Source organism: Setaria viridis, chromosome 4 (genome assembly GCF_005286985.2).
Source record: "Setaria viridis chromosome 4, Setaria_viridis_v4.0, whole genome shotgun sequence".
NCBI classification, from domain to species: Eukaryota; Viridiplantae; Streptophyta; class Magnoliopsida; order Poales; family Poaceae; genus Setaria; species Setaria viridis.
The window spans coordinates 4,453,348-4,473,906 of NC_048266.2; the positions used below are offsets into that span (position 1 = coordinate 4,453,348).

Genomic DNA, 20,559 nt, shown 5'->3' on the forward strand with positions numbered 1-20,559 from the left:
CAAACCAGCCAACATAGATACATATGGTCCATGGTTGATGATGAAAATACCCCTATAGCTACAACTAAGATAACCGTCTACGCAAGGGTATTTTGATCCAGATTTTTGTAGACGCATCGGACAGGCACGCCGCCTTCACGACTTCGCTTCGCCTTGACGCAAGCTTCACGATGGCGCCGCGTGACCTTCTTTTTGAAGCTCCAGCTGCACCGGACTCGCCCCCGATTTTGAGGCTCAAACCATAAAACCTGCCTACACGGTGGTTTTGAGACCCAAACCACCCAAAACCTCCATCTCCGCTTGGCCGCCACATGTCCTCCTTGATGTTGACATGTGTCCAGCCTCCGCCAAGCCTTTGACGCCTCCATCCCGCTTGACTCGACCAACGTTATATCCATCCCGTCATGTTTTTCTCTTTCCGTGCACCATGTGGATCACCCATGACTCCGCCTGAACTCTTCGGGTCCCTCGGTCCAAGCCTACTCGTGTTCACCCTTCACCGCCCTTGGTCCATTGGCATGAACCTTTCGCTTAACCTTCACCGCACGCCGTCGGCCGCCATATCGTATCCTACACCTGCACATTAGAAGCCAAGAGCAACATCATTCCACATAACGTTGTCAATCACTCATCATCTAAGGGTGACCACCATGGACTCGGCCGCTCGGGCGTGGCACATCCGCATGGACACAACGGGGGATCGCGAAAAGGAAAGGGTTGCCGCTGCTGTCTTAAGTAACTAAGCAAGGAGCGAGTATTTGACAAGAATGCAATTGAAAACCTAAGCACAATTCACGCGGGCGCGTGATATGAAACCCAGACACCACTGGGACCGAGCAAGTGTACGTGTCGTATAGGCGACTTACCCAAACACAAACGAGACGTCGCATTCTTGCCATTAAACTCCGAGCACCGGGCCGTACCACGGCACACCCACTGCCCAAAATGGCGGAGCTAGTACTGGCGCTATATATAATCTTTTCGAGCACTAGTGGCGTTCATCGGACGTACTCTGTGCTTCCGGACGGGCGACCTAACCCCAAACACTAGCAGTCAGGCGCAGGGGTGGACCTAGCCTGGAAAATGAGTGACGGAGCCTTTAAAACTTCAATAAACATGACCTATTCCCTCCGTCCTATAAAGACTGTTCGTTTAGAAAATTTTAGATAAGATAGTAGCAAATGCTCTTAATTGGATGGATTACCGAGAAGAATTAATTATCCATGCACGCTTGCAGTAATTGTCGAACCTATTAGTTTTTTTTTATTTAGCAAGTCTGGCTCGGGCATCGATAGTAAGAGTAAATGATCGATTCATTAACTGGGCTAGAAGGTATTATGAAGACTTTTATTGGATGGTTTGAAAGTCGTATAAACATTTTTCGTGGGAGAAGTTTTAAAGGCTAAATGTAAAGTCCTGCTAACCGAGCATGTCGACTGCAAATAGAAAACCGAGTGGCGGCCCGTGCCCTCCCTCGACTCCATGCAGGTCCGCCCCTGGTCAGGCGCCTCGATCACAATATGAGCTGTCCTTGCCGGCTTGCCACCCCGGCCGCGAGCAGGGCGCCTGGACTCCTACTAGTGCACTAGTACACCGCCCCTGTTCCATGGCCAGGATAGTGATCACCAGCTGATGGTAACTAGCCATTAATGGTCACCCTTCGCGACGTCCAGGTCCAGTCTAGTACTCCGTTTAAGCTTCAGCACTATCCCATCCCATCACCCCCCCGGACAGAAGCAGGAGCTTATCCCATCCTCCACCCCCCCCCCCCCCCCCCCCCCCCCCACCACACACACACACACACACCCACCCATGCAGATCTCACTTTCAATTGGACGTACGGCGTTCGGCGTGCCTGCGATGCGACCTCCCTGAATGTAATGAAGTGACAGCCGGCCGGCCAACCATAGTCGGCATTTCCTGCCAGTTCATAGCGATGACCGTACGAATGTACAGTTGAGATGAAAGGGTACTGCCACCGCTGCAACCTGCAGGCTATGGGAATGGGACACAGCACAAGCTATAAAGCTAGCGTGGCGTGGCGACGGGCGCTGAGCAGCGCGTTGCTCCAGCCAGACACTGAGACCCGTCAGGGGTCGGCCCGTCGGCCGCTCGGGGTCGGGGCCCCCTACAACTCCTTCCCCCGCGCCGCTGCGGCGCTGCGCCTCACCTTGGTAGTTTGGTGGCACACACATCCGCACACAGCGACAGTGAGGACGAGGCGTCGAGGCGACAGCCGGCAGGGAACGAACTGGCGGGTACGGGGACTCCGGCGCATGGACGGACGGGACGGCACGGGGTGGGGGAGGCTGCCCGGCTGCCCCCAACAGACCGAATCGCTGGAGGATGACGCTGCCGCTGTGCCGCAGTCGTCAACGCGCCAGCAGGGGCCCGGCGGCACCAACAATGTGGCCTGTGGGGAACAAGCAGACGCCATGCGCGCCGGTTGTTGGTGGATGCGAAATTCTTGGGTTCCAGTCTCCAGATGTTGAGCTGTTGTGGGTATCTTTAGGCAGGAACCTGCGTTACTGCGATTTGCGTCTGTAATAGTGGTTGGGTGAGCGTGAGCCGTCAGCCGTGGAAGAATGAGAATGCACACTCCTACCTGTCACTCCAACCCAAGAGGTTCAATGGTACCTCACGGCCACTGCAGAATTTCTTGTGCAAATATAGGCTACAGGTGTTAGATCTTCTTTTTTTTTGAAAGACACACAGGTGCTAGATCAAAGATCAAATATACGGTATGATGTATATAAAGTACATGATCTTTCAGTAAGTATTGTCATTTATCCATGCGATTGCAGGGTTTATAGGTGTGATTGTAGCTTGCAGCGTTGCAGTGTTTGTCCAGACCTTTTTCTGTCTGGCCCCAAATTCCGAAGCTGATTGCCAACCCAAGTACTGTAGCGTGGGGATCTGATCTGGACCTCGGCCACACCCACACGTGCGGCATGGCAACGCGGCCCTGGCGCGCATCGTCACAGTTGGAGACAGCGCGAGAAAGTCGAGCCGCCACACACGCAGCGCAACCACTCCCCCAGCCCCATCACACAAATCTGAATTTTCTACGGATAAACAAACGCAAACCCTGAACCCTGATCCCATCTCATCCGACACCAGAAAAATCTCCCCCCGAATTTCCACTGAAAACGAGCGCCGCTGCCGCTGCCATCCACCCCCACCCCTCCACCGGCGCAAGCGACGCTCCACGGCGATCGCCATCACCGGCCACCATCATCTTTCCCTTTTTCGCCCGTTCCCTCCCCCGGGCATTTCTTGCTTTTCTGTCTTCTCCTTTGCACCACGAACACACGAGGAGAGGAGACTGGAGAGAACAAGACCGGCCGCGAGCCATCCCAATCGGCGGCGGCCCGGGTTCCTCGCACCGTGCGCCTTTTGCTGAAGACAATGGCCTTCTAACCGCAGCCGCCTCATGGCCTGGTCAGCCCCCCGTGTGATATTCCAAAGCTGGAGGAAGACCAAAGGTGAGTGAGAAGAAAAGAACACAGTAGCAACCTTGCAGAAAGGTCCAGAGATCAAATCTTTGTTCCTTCGTTCTTTATCACTTTTTCGTTGCTTTTCGTCGGCAAAACCGACGCCAACCTATAAAAAAGTCTCCCTTTCTCTTTTGGGAGCTGAGCCTGCAAGAGTTTACTATGAGACTTCATACACCTTAAAGTTCATAGAACGAAAATAAGTTTTTTGGAGGCCCTTCGGATAACCACGAATTTCAAGATTTTTTTATGTGAAAATCATGTGGTTGCCACCTGCTTTATTTGTCTCTAAATCATCATTTTATTAAGATGTAAGTTTATTAGTAGATGTAAACATGGCATGTTGGTTGAAATAAGTTGGTTTTCAGCTTTTCATCACTTGAAAAATAGAGAAAAACATGTAAAAAAGCAGTCTCCAAAGTTATGGTTTGGTGTAATGCGAAATGTCGGTAGAAAAGAGCAGGATTAGTGGACTTGTAGCTCAGTCCTTTACCTTTGCAGCTCGCAAAAGAAAGACACGTATGCTCTGCCGCTTTTGTTGGGTTGGTTTGGTTGCTTGCGTGACCGTGTGACTTGTGTTCCCCCCATTTTTTGCATATAAGCATGGGCTTGTCACGCTTCACAAGCCTTGGCCTTGGCCTTTCCCTCATCGCCTAATTGCTTGGATCCTTGCACCTCCTGCAAGTTGCCAGCAACCGAGAAGCTACCACTACTAGCTGCTCCGGCTCAGCTCAGCTCAGCTCAAAAAGGCGTTGGGGTTTAGTACACGAAATGAGCAGCGCGTTGCCCGGGGCAGACGGGGCAACGAGGAGAAGAGGAAGGAAATGCTGCTGCTGTTAGGATTGGCCACGGGCCTCGCCGTCGCCGGGGAAGTGGAGAAGCAGGACGGCGGCGGGGCGTCGTCCTCCGGGGGCCATGGCTCGTGGATTAGCCCAGCGGTGCTGTTCGTCTTGGTGATAGTGGCCGTGGTGCTGCTCGTGTCCGGGCTCCTGCATCTCCTGGTCAGGTGCTTGCGCCGGCGCGGCCGCGCGCAAGGGGCGGGGGAGGGCGGCGCCGACGGGGTGGACGGCGGCGGGGAGGAGTCGGCGCTGCAGAGGCAGCTGCAGCAACTGTTCCACCTGCACGACGCCGGGCTGGACCAGGACGTCATCGACGCTCTCCCGGTGTTCCTGTACCGGGAGGTGGTGGGCGCCGGGGCCAAGGAGCCGTTCGACTGCGCGGTCTGCCTGTGCGAGTTCGCCGGCGAGGACCGGCTCCGGCTGCTGCCGCTGTGCGGGCACGCGTTCCACATCGACTGCATCGACACCTGGCTGCTCTCCAACTCCACGTGCCCGCTCTGCCGGTGCGCGCTCGGCGACGACGACGCCGCGGCCGCGCTGCTCGACGCGCTCCACGGCGAGGGCGGGTGGAAGCACGAGGACGCCGTGCTCCCGGTGCGCCTCGGCAAGTTCACGAGCCTGTCCAGGGCGGCGCCCGGCCCCGTCCACGACGGCGCCGGCATTGTGACGAGGGAGGCCGGCGAGACGAGCAGCAGCAGCCTCGACGCCAGGCGGTGCTACTCCATGGGCTCCTACCAGTACGTCCTCGCCGAGGCGAGCCTGCAGTTGTCCGTCCACAGGAGGCACGGCGACGGCCACGGCAGGGCCGGGGCCAGGCTCAGAGGAGTCGGTGCCAACCCCGCCGGCGCAGAGGCCGCCGCCGCCGCGGGCACCGAGGGGAAGAGGATCGGCGCCGGCAGCAAGGGCGACAGCTTCTCGGTGTCCAAGATTTGGCAGTGGCCGCGGAACGGCAAGGGGAAGCTGCCCGTGCTCGCGTCCGACGACTCGCCGGCGATGAACGGCCGGTTGCCGTGGCAGAGGCGGAGCCCCGGGGATTCGTGACGGCAGAGAAAACGTGTGTGGTGGTGCGTGCTCCAACCTTCCTTGAGCTGATTTGGCTCGCCCTTTTAACCGCTGAATCTGTTCATAGCCATTCGTTCCTCTTACAAAATCACATTTGCGTGTGGTGGCCGTGATCTTAGCTTTCTAGGTGCATGATGAACTCTGTGTGTGTGCGGATTATACTTCGTTCATTTGCCAGTCACTTGTGTCTCTCCTCACATTTCAGTGACACTTTAACCAAAAAGAAAAAAAAAAGTTTTACTGCAAGGTTATCGCAGAGACAAAGTTGCTGTTGTCGAGTTGAGGTACAATTCCGTGATCATTAGTTAATTTTGAGCTTGCAGGTCACTTGTTTATTTGTTTATTGTGAGGACACTGCTGGGGAGGATTATTAGTTTTAATGGCAGATTCTTGTCTTAGCAAGCAAGTGCTTGTACAGTATAGTACCCTTGCTCAATCTTCAAGCATCACCAGGACTTGTAAAGCACAAGTGACCGTACATTTGCACGCATAGAAATCAATGTAATTCAGGACCTTTCTTTGAAAATAACGTGCGAAAGGTTCGCAAAAAAACAGAGAGAAAATCACAGTGCACGACTCATTCCAGTCCAGCTCAAGTACTCAACCACTCCAATTTTCCAGTGCCACAAAAATTAGGTCATGGAGATGACAAAATCAAAGCAGCTTTGTTAGGATTGAAAGCTCACGGTATTGTGCTTACTACATTCCATCACTGACGTTGCGACTGTGCGAGTAATGTGATGTTACAGGAGAGGGTTTCATGGCTGGCTTGGCTTCCGTGACAGGTCCGGCGGATGCATCTGCCAAACTGCTCACAGACTCTGCAGGCGATCTACACCAGCAGTACGCTACGCTACACGCCCAATAAAAAGCTGCAGCAGCCCGATTAGAAAAACGGCTGCAAGAAACCAAAAGGATAACCATACTTAACCAGACACGTCCATGCTTGTTAGCACTTGGACTGGAGCGTCGTTTCTGAAATCTGAATCCCCGTGAAAGAGATGGGCACAGCTTTGTGGTTTGTACAGGGCGTGTTTATCGTCTACTAGGGCTCTTGACTGCAGGGGCATGTGATGTGAGGCCGCTGGTCCTAAGCGTGTGCGGTTACCCTGTCCGTATCCACTATTAAACAGGCAGCAAGTACTGCTAACCCTTCAATGGTGATGGCAAAGATGCCTCGCCATCACAGTGCGCATTCAATGTGCTCGTTGCGCGGCTGTGCGATTAGCATTTAGCACTGGTCGACCAGGCGGGTGCAGCTTGACTAATTGCGTGTGTGTGTTCGTGTCATGAGATGAAAGGAGTTGGTGACTTGGAGGCTTCGGCTTTGACATATTTGGCCTGTGGGGTGTGGCTAGGTTTGTCATGCTAATTGCCAGTGACTGACAAATGACATTAAAGGCTTCCGAGTGCAGTTAGTACCAGAGGTCTAGAGCAAGCCAGCAGGGGAGACAAGCACTGCTACAGAACTGTGCTGATGTAGTGACGTTGCCACACTGCACTCGTGCAATCAGTCTGATGTTGACTGAAGGATCATGGGCAGCGCAAATGTCTGACAATTGCACCGAGAAAAACTCGAGTGCGCACACATCACGCTTTCCGTGCAACCAGATAAAGTTGAGGACCATCGAATCAGACCAAACTTATCTGCACTTCCTAGGTAAAAGTAAAACCCACCAGTGTTCAAATTCTAATAGAGTTAATGTGTGCCAAGGTGAAAATTTCTGTGAGTCGCCCTTGAATGGCTCGAGAAGAGGTGCTAAAGTTTGGGACAAAAAATAGTCTCTGAATAATAAGTCTGCACGAGCTCGATTCGAGAAATAAATAATTACATTGGGGGTGAAATCATGATACAACATATTTCTTTGCTGCTTGATATGAGGGGATAGGGTGAAAATTTTGGTTACCCTCGGTATGATATACACCAACATATGAATACATTCCGGCAAAACTGAGGATACAACATTAATCGCTGCCATCTACTGTACACTATATATAAAGCAAGAATGAATGGCAAAAACCAACTAGCAGTGTACACAACTCACTAACAGGCAAGCAGAAGTGAGAGAAATGGTTAAGAACAAGAAAGGAAACGCCTTGCCTGAAGCACGCTGAAAGAGCAACCGCAACATTATAGACAGGTGGAGCACTACAACCCAGCAGGAAAGTTGCTGACCTGCCCTTGTTCTAGCCTGTCCTCGCCATTCACTTTGTAAGACACCCGGATACGCATTGCAAGTGGTTTCTATGAAGCAAACGATCCAGAATCAGATTATCGGAATGGAAAAACAAACATTATTGTTCTACTTGAAGAGCAGAAATATAAACAACTTTTTAACAAACCAAAAGAAGTGCATCAGGTAAACTTTCAATTATCAAATTGGTTCAGAAGTCAAAGAAAAGCAGAAAAAAATGCTAAGAGTCATTAAGAGGGGTATCTCTAGATATACCTGTCCATGCTGGTTGTTAGTAACACTGAGGCTTTGTGTAACTGACCCATTTCCACTGGCAGGAAGAGTGCTGCTGCTAGCTGGGTCCAGACGCAACTGGATGAACTGGAACACAAATTTGGACAACAAAAATGAGCTACACAAATCTAGAGTTAGGAAACTACCATAGTTCTTAAGGCGGTAAGGCGAGGCAAGGCGTTGGACCATATTCTAACTGCCTAGGCGACGCCTAGGCACTAACAAGGCGAGCAAGGCGACGCCTTATAAATCAGAGAAACAGCAAGACAGCAGGAGGAAGGGGGAAGAAAAAGAAAAAGAAAAAAAATGAGAAGGGGGAAGGGGATGCAAGAGGCTGGCCCAGCCCACCAGACAGCCCATATAACCCTCCCTTGGCTTGTGGATAAGACTCCCCGACCCTTCTCTCCTTCCCTGTTCGGTCAGCGCCGCGCCGCCGCCGCTCGCTTATTCTCCGTGCGCCGCTCGCTTCACCCTCTCCCTTTTTCTCCTTGGCACCGCCCCTCGCTTCCTCCTCTCCCTCTGTTTCTCCTTGCACTCCTGCTGCCCACAGCTCCTCCAGCCATCCTCCTCAGTATCGCTTCTCTGCACCCCCCACGAAGTTGTGCGCCTGCACCCTCTCAGATCGACCACGGCAGCTGACCGGAGTGGGTTCTGCATCAGACGCCAGCGCCGGAGCTAGCAGGGATGGAGCTGCGGCAGCTGCTGGGCCTTTTTTGTTTGATTTCCCTTCGATTCTTCCTCCTACCTTCCGGTCTCTTGCTGTTTTTTACTAGGCGACGGGGACGCCCAGAATCCTTTGAGCGCCTGGACGCCTTATTAATGTTGGTTATGAACAATTTATATGCTAACAATTTCTACAGACAATTTTACTAACTGGATCCAATGTTAACCATGATAGCAATGCTTGGCAACAAAAGGTCTATAACCTACCAGGAACATATATGGCTTTTGATGCAATAACAATCAGTTGAGTGATTACAAGATCTACAGCATAAACTAAGCAAGTTGATTTGTAAGTCCAACTTTTTATTAAAACAACTGGTGTTTGTAATGAGAGCAAGAGTCAGAGGTGAATACTACCTTTGGCACAGCTGCCTGGAAGACGAAATCTGTGAATGTGGTAGTTGCTAAATTTGTGAAGGTAGCATTAATTGTAGTCTCCTGAGGTTTCCCAGGCTGCTTTTTGAAGCTGAATGTGATCCTCAAGGTTGCACTCTGGAATGCTGTGATTGTGGGATAAGCTGCATTTCCATCTGGCGGTCAGGCAAATTGAGTAACAGAAAAATTGTCATTATCAAGAATGTTATATAATTAGTAGAAAAATGCAAAACCACCCTTTGAAGCCACCTTGAGTTTGATATGGAAAGAAATCAAACTTGGTGACTTTTCGGGGGGTACTTGCAACTTTCTATTGTGTCGGATAATCAAGTAACAGGAGATAACCAGGAAGAGATGTGCTTGAGGACAAACCATCAAGAAGATCCACAACTTGAGGTGTAACAGGAACAGGTTTGGTTTCTGCTGCAAGGTGTTAGATAAATAAGCACAAATGAAAAAACTCAAACAAATTGGCAACTTAATCATCACATTATTTTACCTATGCCTGGAGGGATAAAGTTCGATGTTGGTGGGCCATTTTGTACAGGAGTTGAACCAATAGATAGAAGATCCATTAGAATGTCTGTGCTTGTAGATGGAGCTCCGCCTAGACATAGGACCAAAACAGACTCATAAGCAACACTTGCACTAACGATGTCACCACAAACAGCATAATATCATATCAATACCGGTTTGGAATTGCCAGTTAAAACCAAGGTTTAATCCTATTTATAAGACAGCAAATTATGCACTACTAGCATAGTTAAAACCAAGTGTGGACTATGTGCCCAAAGATTAATATGTGATAAAGCATAACTTGCTTTGCCTGTGCAAACCAAGAAGAAACAGAAGCAAATCCTTATGAAATGTAAATAGGCGAGAGTAAGACCTGCAGGGGATGAATCAATCAAGCCAATGCCCAAAAGGTCCTGTAGAAAATCATTAGGCGCTGTAGTAGGGGCCGAGGTAGTCACTGGGGTATCATCAGAACTCAAATCAAGCAAATCAGCTAAAGGAGCTGCTGGTGGCTTTGCTACACCATTTGGAAGCTTAAGTTGGCCTCCAGGAGTGACTGCTGGAGCTGATTTTACTGATGAAACCGTGGCTTGCATAGAAGCAGCTCTCTTCACCAAATAATTAGCTTCATCCAATACAGGCATCCGTTCAAGCAATGATGATCTGCACATACACCAGCATCATCCAGATTACCATTCATTTTAACAAAAAAATATAGTAATACAAAAGTATACTCAATAATTGCAAAATCTGCCACTCACTTTATAGACTGGTGTCTTTGTATAATGGAACTGAATTCAATAGATCTTTGCTGCAATTCAAGCACAGTATTCCCTTTATTCTGTGCAACTATTTCTTTTATCCTCCTGGCAACACAAAACAAAAAAAGAATGATGAAGACAATCACTTTACAAATGATTCAAGGCATAAAAAACAAAGGAACAAAGATAGACTTGAAACAAAGCTGAATTGCGCGTAAACAAAGCTAAAGACACAAAGTGAATGGCGAGATTGTTGTGCTATAAACTCTTTTATATAGTTCTTACTGAGAAAGATGATGATGAAACCAGTTCACAAGAAATTATATGGTCTACAGACCCCAATTACTAAACAAAGTTGTGCACTATTGATTTCTCATTGTGGCATTTGAGAACTTACTGCTTTCTTGTTTAACGATGGTGTATGCTCATATGGTTCATTCAAAAATACATTGAAGAAATAGAATATAAAACCTTTAACCGTGGCTAGTTAAAAACAAACTCCATGCAAATCAAGACATAAAAACTCTGCTACTTTATAGAAAAAGGAACTGTGCATTTGAGTCATTGGTAGGTTGTCCCGCTACGGTACAGAGTATTTTCAAACCACTATGACACAGGTCCAGTTCAAAAATAACTTACTCCGAGGTTGGTGGAAACCGGGAGGAAAGCTTCAAAAGGGAGACAAGACACATAGCCCTAGTAGTAACATCTGCAGAGTAGCGTTTAAGATAGACCTCTACAGCATCCACAGCATCAGATTCTGTTACCTGAACAAGATCAGAAATTGGCCAAGCCGTTTGACACTAGAAAATTTGAGGAGCAGTGCTTCTAAATGAAATACATAAAGAGAAATGGCAACAAATGGAAGAGGCTTAAGCTATAAACTCTATAAAGTCATAATTCTCCAATCAACCGTACATGCAGCCATGCAAGTAAACAAATGATCATGTCACTTCTGATGACATCCATTATAGCTAACATAAGTAATCACAAGAAGATCACAAGGGAGGATACTGTGAGAAGATTCTAGTTCAGCGTGGAGTTATCAACTTCCTACATGCACCAAATTTGGAACGGTCCAATAACAAATTATTTGCATGAAAAAGTAACAAGAATACATAATGATACAAAATGGAATTATCAGTGCAGTGTCTTCTCAGTAGAAAGTGTATCACTAAATAGAGATGGCTACCAAGAATAGAACTTCCAACTCACCGTGATCGGTTCCTCAATGTCCAACATACTAACATTGTTGACCAGCATTTCTCCATATTCACCGATGCACCAAACAGCCACCCTAACTAAACTTTCCTAAACATATCAACATAGAAGAGATCTATGCACATTAGATACATAATCCAATAGTATACGGTACAAAGAACACTAATTATTTCTCAATACCTGTTCACCACATGCTTGCAATGCCTTATATAATGACCTGACTGAATATCCTTGAAGTTCAGATGCATTACTTATTAGAACTATAAGAGCATGCCATACATCATCCTTTACATGATTTCCAGCCTGTTAATATAAGAGTAAATTATATAGTAAGTAAAGGTGCATGCAAGACTCTTTAATTTATAAGTGCAGCAGAAATTCATGCTTATACATTTACAGACTCAGAGACTTGATTGGCTGAAGGTAAATCATATATTAACAGAGGTGCACGCTAGATTAAATATGATGACTGTTTGACGATTGGAATTTTGGTATAGTAAGTTGGTCATGAGTCTTTTTACAGGTGCAGTTATCGCGTCTGGAAGGTGTGGGAGACGCAACTTTTATAATAGAAATCGCCAACATTGCACAAACCACAACCCCCTAAAACTGTGGATGAGAACTTTGGCTACAAAACATCAAGAGTGTTTTAATGGACTCCAGTAATTAGGTAAGGAAAAATTGTATAGATGTCGAATTAATATCGAGCCAAAAAAAATAGAAGGGGTCCCGAAAGTAATAATAACTGTATGGCTCCACGTACCAGTGATAAAACTCTGAACATCTGGTCTAAGTACCATAGCTTGTCCTGGGAAAACCTAACAAAAAAATGCCAAACCATTAATTTCCCGTAAATCAACAGGAAGTAAACAAGATATTCCATAAAATTTATCCTATACCAGCACAAAATTCTAAACAACTCATCAAGCACAGATATGGATAAAAAATAATTAAGTAACCAAAAATGAGCTGTAGTTCAGCAGAAGGGGGGAGGGGAGCAAAGGAATAAAAGCATGAAATGCAGCAGAAGACAACATAGTGCTGCAAGTTATGTGGCTAGGAAACTAAAACATTTATACCATAGCCTGTCATCTAGCGTACTGCAAAGGAAAGAGAACTGAATGATGTATGTGTCATATATTTTGATAGGTGATAGCATCCAGAAAATTAGGCTGAAATAATAATTATTATGCTAAAAGAACCATGCTTAAAGACTTTAGGCAAGATCAAAACAGGGCATGGGCATGATAAGAAAGGCTACTATTCAAATGAGAGCAAATCAATTCTTCACTTGTTAATGAATGATGTTCCCTTATTCCATTCACTTCCCTCTGTCTAAGAGACAACAAAGACACGGTACCGGAGGAAAGTGCAGCATGTACTCAACAGCCAAATGTCTTTATTGTATGTCAATTTATTTCAATAATCAATATACATCTAATATCAGTGGATATACAGTAACCATTGGAGCAAAAAGGAACATGCACATCAGATCCCCCCCCCCCCCCTCCTTCCAATTGCACCTAGAGAGAACACAACTGCACGAACCGTAGGTCATTCACAACAAGGAGAAATGCTGGATCCATAATTAACAACTTACTTTTCAACTATTGAGCATATCTTAGCAGTGAGGTCGTCCTTGAAATCTTGATCACTCACTTCAAGGTAATCAACAAGCTCCTTAGTCAAAGGCTTTACATTTGTATCATTGACAAGTAGGTAAACAAGTTCCAGGGCCCTTTTGCGAATGGAGACATCTGCATCCTGACAGTTCATATGCGATTGAAAATATGAGTACAAAAGAAGGCTAGGAGTCCAGTAGGAAGTGACAGGTCAATAGAACAAATTCATAAGCAAGGCAGGTAAATAGAAAGTGTGTTGAGGATGCTTTTAAGCTGTATGGATGAAAATATAACAATGACTTATACATGGATCAAATAGCTAGTATTTTTTCTCTTGTTCTGCATATAATTTAAGAACAGACTGGACAGAATACAAAGAAGGGCAGAACTGTCTTCTCAAGATATGCAGAAATGAACAGACCCTTATCTCAAGCTCTCAGCAAACTATCATAAGTGAATATTGTTCCAAAGTTGTACATGATGAGCATATTTTACTTTGTAGAAGAAAGGGCCAAAGGGAACAGACACATCACATTAGTCTGGCAAAGTGTACTTGGTTACCTTGACACACTCTAAAATTGTTGCTCTGTGCCTCTGCACTGCTTGTGTGTCTACAGCAATGGCCTTCATAAGCATGTTCAGGGCAACATATCTGAAAAGGCGGTATATACAGTAAGAATTTAATTATGAGAGATGGAAAGCACTTTACTATTAGAAAAACTCAGTCATGCATTCCGTCCATTCTTGCTGTCTGAAGATAGCACTGTAATCGCTAAGCCTCTCAATAATTCTCATATTCTACAGGAACAGTCAAGACCAAATAACTTACCCATCAAACTACCCCCAAAAAAATAACATCTTCACCATTTTGGCCAATATGAAGAAAAAATAGTTCACAATATCAGCTGGCTGAAAGAAAGAGTAAATTTACCTTATGTTGTTATCACGGTTGGACAAAAATCTACCCAAAATATTGATTGCCAACACACGTAAACCACTGGTAGCTTCGATGCCCATTATGGTCTCAACACATTCATATAAAATAGCATTTCCAGCATTCTTATTTGACTCGGTTTTCGTTGCAACCTGGAAAACAAATCCAAGTATTTATTATCAGGAATGCCAAGTGCAAAGATAACCGAAAAGGGCACAAAAATAATAATAATAATAATAATAAATCAACAATCATATAACACAGTTTTCAGAATCTAACACGTGACAGCAGTAACTCACTGAACAAGATTTAGATGAAACAGCACCAATTCGAAATTAACAAATTACAAATTACTCAGGGTAGTGCCACTAGGAGTTCATATTATTATAGTTTTGTATAGTACTGTAATACGTGAGTTGTGGTAATTATTCAGAAGAAGGGCTCTGGTAGTTGTACAATTATAGAATGAAAGATGAACACATCACCTGAGCAAGAATATCATTAATATACTCACTGCAATCTGCATCTCCTTGGCTCAGTGTTCGCATGAGTTTAAGCACTCGGATATGTAAGAACGGATCTGTAATGCCAGCAACATCGTATTCAGGAGCATATGAACTGTTGGACACATCTCTCAGTATTCGGACCAAACCTTCAAGAGAGTTCTGCAACAAGAAGCCTTAGTCAGAACATTTATAGCCGCAAAAAAAAACATGCAAATTCACAATGATCTTCATGGTATCATCCAACAACAATGTCAAAAAAAATCATCTATGAGGCAGAACAGAAGAAAAAAAAAATTCCGGTGCAGATTCAGCATAGGGAATGGTTGCATACAAAGAAAAAAGAGTCATCCAAATTAGCAGGGGCTAGTTTTGAGATTTATGCATTACGATGTGGAACATACAGATGTGAGAACTGAGGTTGTTAGTGTTGCCTATCAAGTCATCTGATTTAAAAAACGACCAGGCTAGCAGGAACTAGGTCCCATTGTAAATATGAAGAAACAAGCACCTAAATTCCGAGTCAAAGAGGACTCGCACCTGGGTGGTACATGTGTATCCCACACCTCCCACCATCTATCAAGTCATCTGTGATTCTACACCGCATTACTACTCTCTACAGCTACCAAGGTCTGTACACAATGACCTGAGGGCAACATGAACAGATACACACACAAAAACACACGCTCTCACCACAAACACACACGTTCCACCTTACTGGGCAAAGCCCACATCAAACATAGATCAGGCACGCCATTGGATAACAAAGAACGACCATATTTGCCTGCATCCAATTCTAACACTTCTAATGATGCTATCGCTCACAGGCCTTTCGAGATAGATAACAGAAAACTAACGAATGGCATTGATCAAAATGCTGCAGTGTCTGCCTAGAAATCAGTGTCTGGGATACCTCATAATATATGATCTATTGAGGCAAGTAAATAAGAGGAATGATTAATCAACAGCATCTTATATTTCGTTGATGGTAAAAGGAAAAATACATAAAATGCCCAGCTTATTTAAAGTTAAGTGTGTGTAAAGACAACAGATAGGTCACATAAACTAAAAGATCATGCCAGGTTTCCAAAACTAAAGCAGTGGATAAATTTGGACTAGGGATACAAAACTTGAAATTCTTTTAACAGTGTCTCTTTCACTAGTGTGAATGAAAACAAAAATGGTTGAGTTTCTCAGGCATCTTAATATGGAAAACATGCAAGGATAAACAGTATTTATTAACACAAATGAGTAATGGAAAATAAACAGCTGTTGCTATCTAACTTTGAGAGTACGAGCATTATGTGTGTAGATAATTCTCCAGGGAAGAAAAAAAAGCATTGCTCTTGTCATGCACTGTACCTTCCTCAAGTACTCCAATGCTTCAGTGCTGGCTTTACAGAGTTCCGTGCAAAGCTGAACAGCAGATATAAGAACCCCATGATGTTTTTCCTTCAGTAATGATGCAGCAGCACCCATGAAATTTTCTGCCAAGTCTGGGACTTTTCTTACAATCCTTATAGAGCATAAGGCAGCCTACAAAATAGCAAGAGCTAGAGAATCAACAAGAATTTTCCACAACACACATTTCACAAGCTAATAAAAAATGATAAAGTACTGGTGAAGGGTGAAAATGTCAAGCTGGGAAAATGCTCAGGGTGTAAGCTATGAGATGACAGCGGCAAGAATACTCAAAAAGAAAATAAGGGTTGTTAGTGACAATTTTATTGGTGCTAGACTGCCAGTATATTAACTAAATGTGCATGATTTTCCAGCACTATCACTTTATCACTTACCTCTTAAGCATAGTTTCGGTGGTGTTATCAACTAAATAGTGAAATGGCAACGATTATTCTGGTCCTTGAAGCATCTTAATAGCTAACTCTTTCATATGTAGAATTATAAGGAGAGTTACACTACGCTACTGGAATGGGAGTATTGTACTATTGTTACAGTGCCCGAACAGACTTCACTAGGGGTTAAACTATCATGTCGAAATGAGTACCTTCTTCTTTGTATTAGGATCCCTATTTTGCAACAGCCTCTCCACTTCAGGTGCCAGATCGCGAGCCATTTCAGCAGAACATATGTTGCCAAGGGCGCAGAGTGCAAGCCCCACAATGAACTGGTTCGAGTGGTTAAGATCTCTGCCCACGTTAAGTAGTAGCAAATTCTCTTTTATCAGCATATAAATCAGAAATAACGTATAACAGCATCAGCGAACACAAATGGCAGGCGTAGGTGGGGCGGATACTGCTTGAGGGAGTTGGTGACGAGCATAAGGACCTCCTGCCGCTCGTCGAGCAGCAGCATGAGTCCGAGGTAGCCGATGCGCTTCTCGGGGAAGCCCGCGGCGGCGATGAGCTTGAGGCACTCCATCTGGCCGAAGTGGGTGGGGTAGCCGAGCATGTGGATGAACATGAGCTTGGCCATGTTCCGGTGCCGGTAGTCCTGGTCGCTCTCGCTGATGGCGGCCCGTATCGCCGCGCACTCCCGCCGCACAACCGCGCGCTCCTCCGCGGCCGTCTTGCACGCGCGTATCGAGCGTATCATGTCCCTGTGGAAACAACGCCCATGCCGACCCGGTCACGCCACGAGCAGATCGGAGGGGAGGAGACGAGGTGGATGCGGCAGAGGACGACTCACCGGAGGCGGGTGCCGGAGGAGAAGGGGTTGATGGCGAGGTCCATGGCGAAGTCCTCGACGATCTTCTCGACGGAATCCAGGGCGGGGCGGCGGGGGATCTCACCGCCCGCGGGGGCGGAGGAGGAGGGCGACGACGGCCGGGCGGATCTGGGGGCGGGCGGTGGTGACGGTGGTGGTGGTGGTGGTGGTGGGAATTGCGAAGAGGCCCCTGCTTTGTGTTTCGGTTTTGTTTAGTTGAGTCCATGGGGAGTAGTGGGGTCATTTGGGATCTGATCTCGCTGTGCTGACCTATAGTGGCGTGATCCCCCACGGCGTGCTCCGCACAAACAAAGGCAGTCGATTCAGCTAGCGTTATTGTCATTTTACCTGAGTAAATTTCACTCGCAGTTCTTGAACTGTTTTGTTCCGAGTTCTCGTCCTGATCCCGGTACTCTTAAAATGCCTATGACGGTCATTAAAATTGTCCCGAGCTCTCATCCTAAACCTTCAGCTTGTCTTGAGCTCTCATCCTATTCCCGGTATTCTCAAAATGCACATAACAGTCCCTAAACTTGTCTGGAGGTCTCATCTAGATCCATAAACTTGTCCTGAGGTTTCATCCACTAAAATTTTAAGTGAGATTTGAACTTGTTTAAAATCCTCATGAATTTTTGACCAATTTTGAATAGGATTCAAACTTGATTTCAAATACTCATAAACTTTGGATCAATTTGAGTCCTAAAAGTTTGAATCCCACTCGAAATCAATCCAAAAATCACGAGTTGAAACCAATTTCGAATCTCATTCAAAATTGATAAAAAAATCATGAGGATTTGGAACCAAGTTTAAATCCAACTCAAAGTTTTAGTAGATGAGATGTCGGGACAAGTTTATGGACATGGATGAGATCTCGGTATAAGTTTATGGACCTGGATGAGATCTCGGGACAAGTTGGGACTGTTATGTCCATTTCGAGAGTACCCGGACTAGGATGAGAGCTCGGGATAAGTTTAAGGACTGCTATGTGGGATGAGAACTCAGGACAAGTTTAAACATAGCTGATAAAATTTACTATTTTACCTTTGCCATAGTCTTAAAAAAAAAGTCCGTTTTAGATTTGTTTGAAGTGTATAAAAAGGAGTGTCAGTCTATTTTCATTCCAAATCAAGCTATCTTAAATTTATTCATATTTATATGGCAATATTTTGTGATACCACTTTGTGCCGTACATGTTGATACTCTTCCCCCTAAACTCGATCAGATACAGGATAGCTTGACTTAGAACAAAACTAAAATAATATGGAGAAAGTAGATATTTAATTCTAACCTCTCCTATTCAAATATGTTGAGAACTGGTAACAATTTAAAAGGGGATTTCTTTTTTACTGTTTGAGTTTTGTAGAAACATTTACTGTTTGGGCAGCAAAGAGTGGTTTTGGAACTTAAATTACAGAAAATAAATTTATTTCACGTGATATCATATACATGTCACGATGAATGTTAAAATGCAAATTTATCTTAGCATATTATTTAAATTGACCAGGCCGGCTCCACAAAGTTAAAAAAACGTAAGCGGGTTAGTAATAAACTTTTTATGGTCTCACGTTGAGTGAAAACACAGCCTCACCTTGAGCGAGTATATTGCTACTCCTGAAGGTATGAACCACCTCGTGAGCAGAAAACTCACGGGTAATCAAAGGAACAAGTCGCTCAAAAAATCATGTATAATGTAATGGCTGTTTCCTTTTTTTTCCGTTTTAATCTTATGCCATGGCTGTTTTGTTCATACGGTTAAGTAGCCACCAGGAATTAGGACTGTTTGCTCTTAGAACTGAAAGGTATACACGGCCATGGCCTGAATTTCAGTAACGAATTGAAAGTGGAACTTTAACAATCATCAGCAAGACAGCAAGCATTTGCTGCAACGAGATGTGTTTCATTTGCTGACGAACAACTCTTTTTTGACTGGTCTTTTTTTTTTTGACGGTCCTGACGAACAACTCTTGCAAGCATCTGTAAGTTTTACAGGATTATTAGTAAAGGCTCTTCTTCATAACAGGCTACAAAATAATTGCTAGAGAAAACATTGCACTTTAAAAATAAACATCAACGCGAAAACCACAAAGCAAAGCCTATGCAACGATCTATGGGTTCGTAGGCAGCATCCACAACGCTAGTTCAGACACCGGAGCTCCATCCAGGTCCTGCATCTTCGTTGTCCCGTCTTTCACGTTGAATACCATGAGGCGCTTCGTCTCCGCATACGCCATGCAGACGCAGTTCGCCTCCGGCCCACACTCGCTTTTGGTTGTTCCTTTCAGTTGAAAAAGCGTTGCTCCGAAAAGCTCCCCTCCTACAGTGATCCATGATCTACTTTACATTTCGAAAATATCCTCTCTCAACCATTGTATCTCTATGATATGCCGTACATAAAGGTCATAAAGGAACACACGTACAAATTGAACTTTTCTACGTGGTCACGTTTCTCACGCCTACCGTCGTCTAACCTCGAGACTTCATCTTAGTTCTAAGCCAATCGTCCAACCTCGAGGCTTCATCCGCGATCCGAGATGAACGCCCAGCCTCGAGACACCTGCTTCGTTGAGTCTTGTCGAGAGGTTCTAACCTCGCATAGTTCTTCTTCGAGCATCATTTCTGAGTAAAGAGTAAAAAGATAAAAGCTCGGTGTCCGGAACCGACTCTGAACACTCGAAGGTTAACCTAGTGGGAGTTAGCCATTATTGTTGTCAATTACTACCCTCGAGTCCTTTCAGGAGTATAGGTGATGCATGGATACGAGATTTACTATCAGTGGTGCCTCCATAGAGCGTGCAAAGTTAAAGGGGTTTCGCTTTCCTTGCCGCCGACGCGCAACTTGCAAGGTTAGTCTTGAGACCTACTAACGACGTTCGAAGGTAATTGAGTTTTACTCTCATAGAACTCCACCGTTACCCCTACTTGTTCAACACTCTTAACTTGCGAGGCTTGAAAGGCTCCGCGCCTCTTTATATTTGATGTAAAACTTGCGAGGTCAAAGGATTTCTTATACGGTGTGAACGCGCTCGAAGGTGTTCAGATTTTGACAATCCCAACACTCGCCCGCTGACCGAGGCGCCGAAGTACCACGGCGACAGCAGGAACGCTCTGCCGCCGATGTCACCTACCTCGCGCCACTCCTGCCTCGAGAAGTCCATCCTGGGCGCAACAACCCGGTAGACACGTTGAGGTCGGTGGCCGACAGCAAGGAGACCATGAAGAGCTCCTCGACGGCGTCACGGATGGCGACCGAGCTGAACGCCGGCGCCACCGGGCCGCCGAACTCTAGCACGCCGAGCTCGTCGAAGCCGCCGTTGAAGTAGAACTTGCCGTTGCACGCCGCGACCGAGCACATGACCAGCTTCTCGCTGCTGCCTTCG

The 20,559-nt window shown here is 45.9% G+C and overlaps 2 protein-coding genes across 6 annotated transcripts; one reads left to right on the forward strand and one right to left on the reverse strand.

Moving 5' to 3' along the window:
- Nucleotides 1–3,093: 3,093 nt before the first annotated feature.
- LOC117854094 (RING-H2 finger protein ATL46) lies at nt 3,094–5,659 on the forward strand. The gene has a single exon (XM_072293059.1). The coding sequence runs from the start codon at nt 4,319–4,321 to the stop codon at nt 5,372–5,374; it is 1,056 nt and encodes a 351-aa protein (XP_072149160.1). The 5' UTR covers nt 3,094–4,318; the 3' UTR covers nt 5,375–5,659.
- Nucleotides 5,660–7,207: 1,548 nt separating this feature from the next.
- Nucleotides 7,208–17,362, reverse strand: LOC117854091 (AP-1 complex subunit gamma-2). Of its 5 annotated transcripts, none has more exons than XM_034736373.2 (19): nt 17,165–17,362; nt 16,773–17,075; nt 16,524–16,665; nt 15,881–16,054; nt 14,501–14,680; nt 14,013–14,167; nt 13,643–13,733; nt 13,060–13,223; nt 12,223–12,277; nt 11,640–11,762; nt 11,454–11,549; nt 10,878–11,005; nt 10,239–10,343; nt 9,851–10,140; nt 9,461–9,568; nt 9,307–9,384; nt 8,944–9,116; nt 7,846–7,950; nt 7,208–7,640 (listed from the first exon to the last, which is right to left on the reverse strand). In XM_034736373.2, exons 1-19 carry the CDS (start codon nt 17,206–17,208, stop codon nt 7,545–7,547), a joined length of 2,610 nt encoding a protein of 869 aa, XP_034592264.1. In that variant the 5' UTR covers nt 17,209–17,362; the 3' UTR covers nt 7,208–7,544. The 5 variants fall into 5 exon arrangements, with proteins under 5 accessions (XP_034592264.1, XP_034592267.1, XP_034592265.1 ...); XM_034736376.2 differs by having other exon boundaries at nt 9,334–9,381; nt 17,165–17,358; XM_034736374.2 differs by having other exon boundaries at nt 9,307–9,381; nt 17,165–17,358.
- Between the last annotated feature and the right edge of the window lie 3,197 nt (nt 17,363–20,559).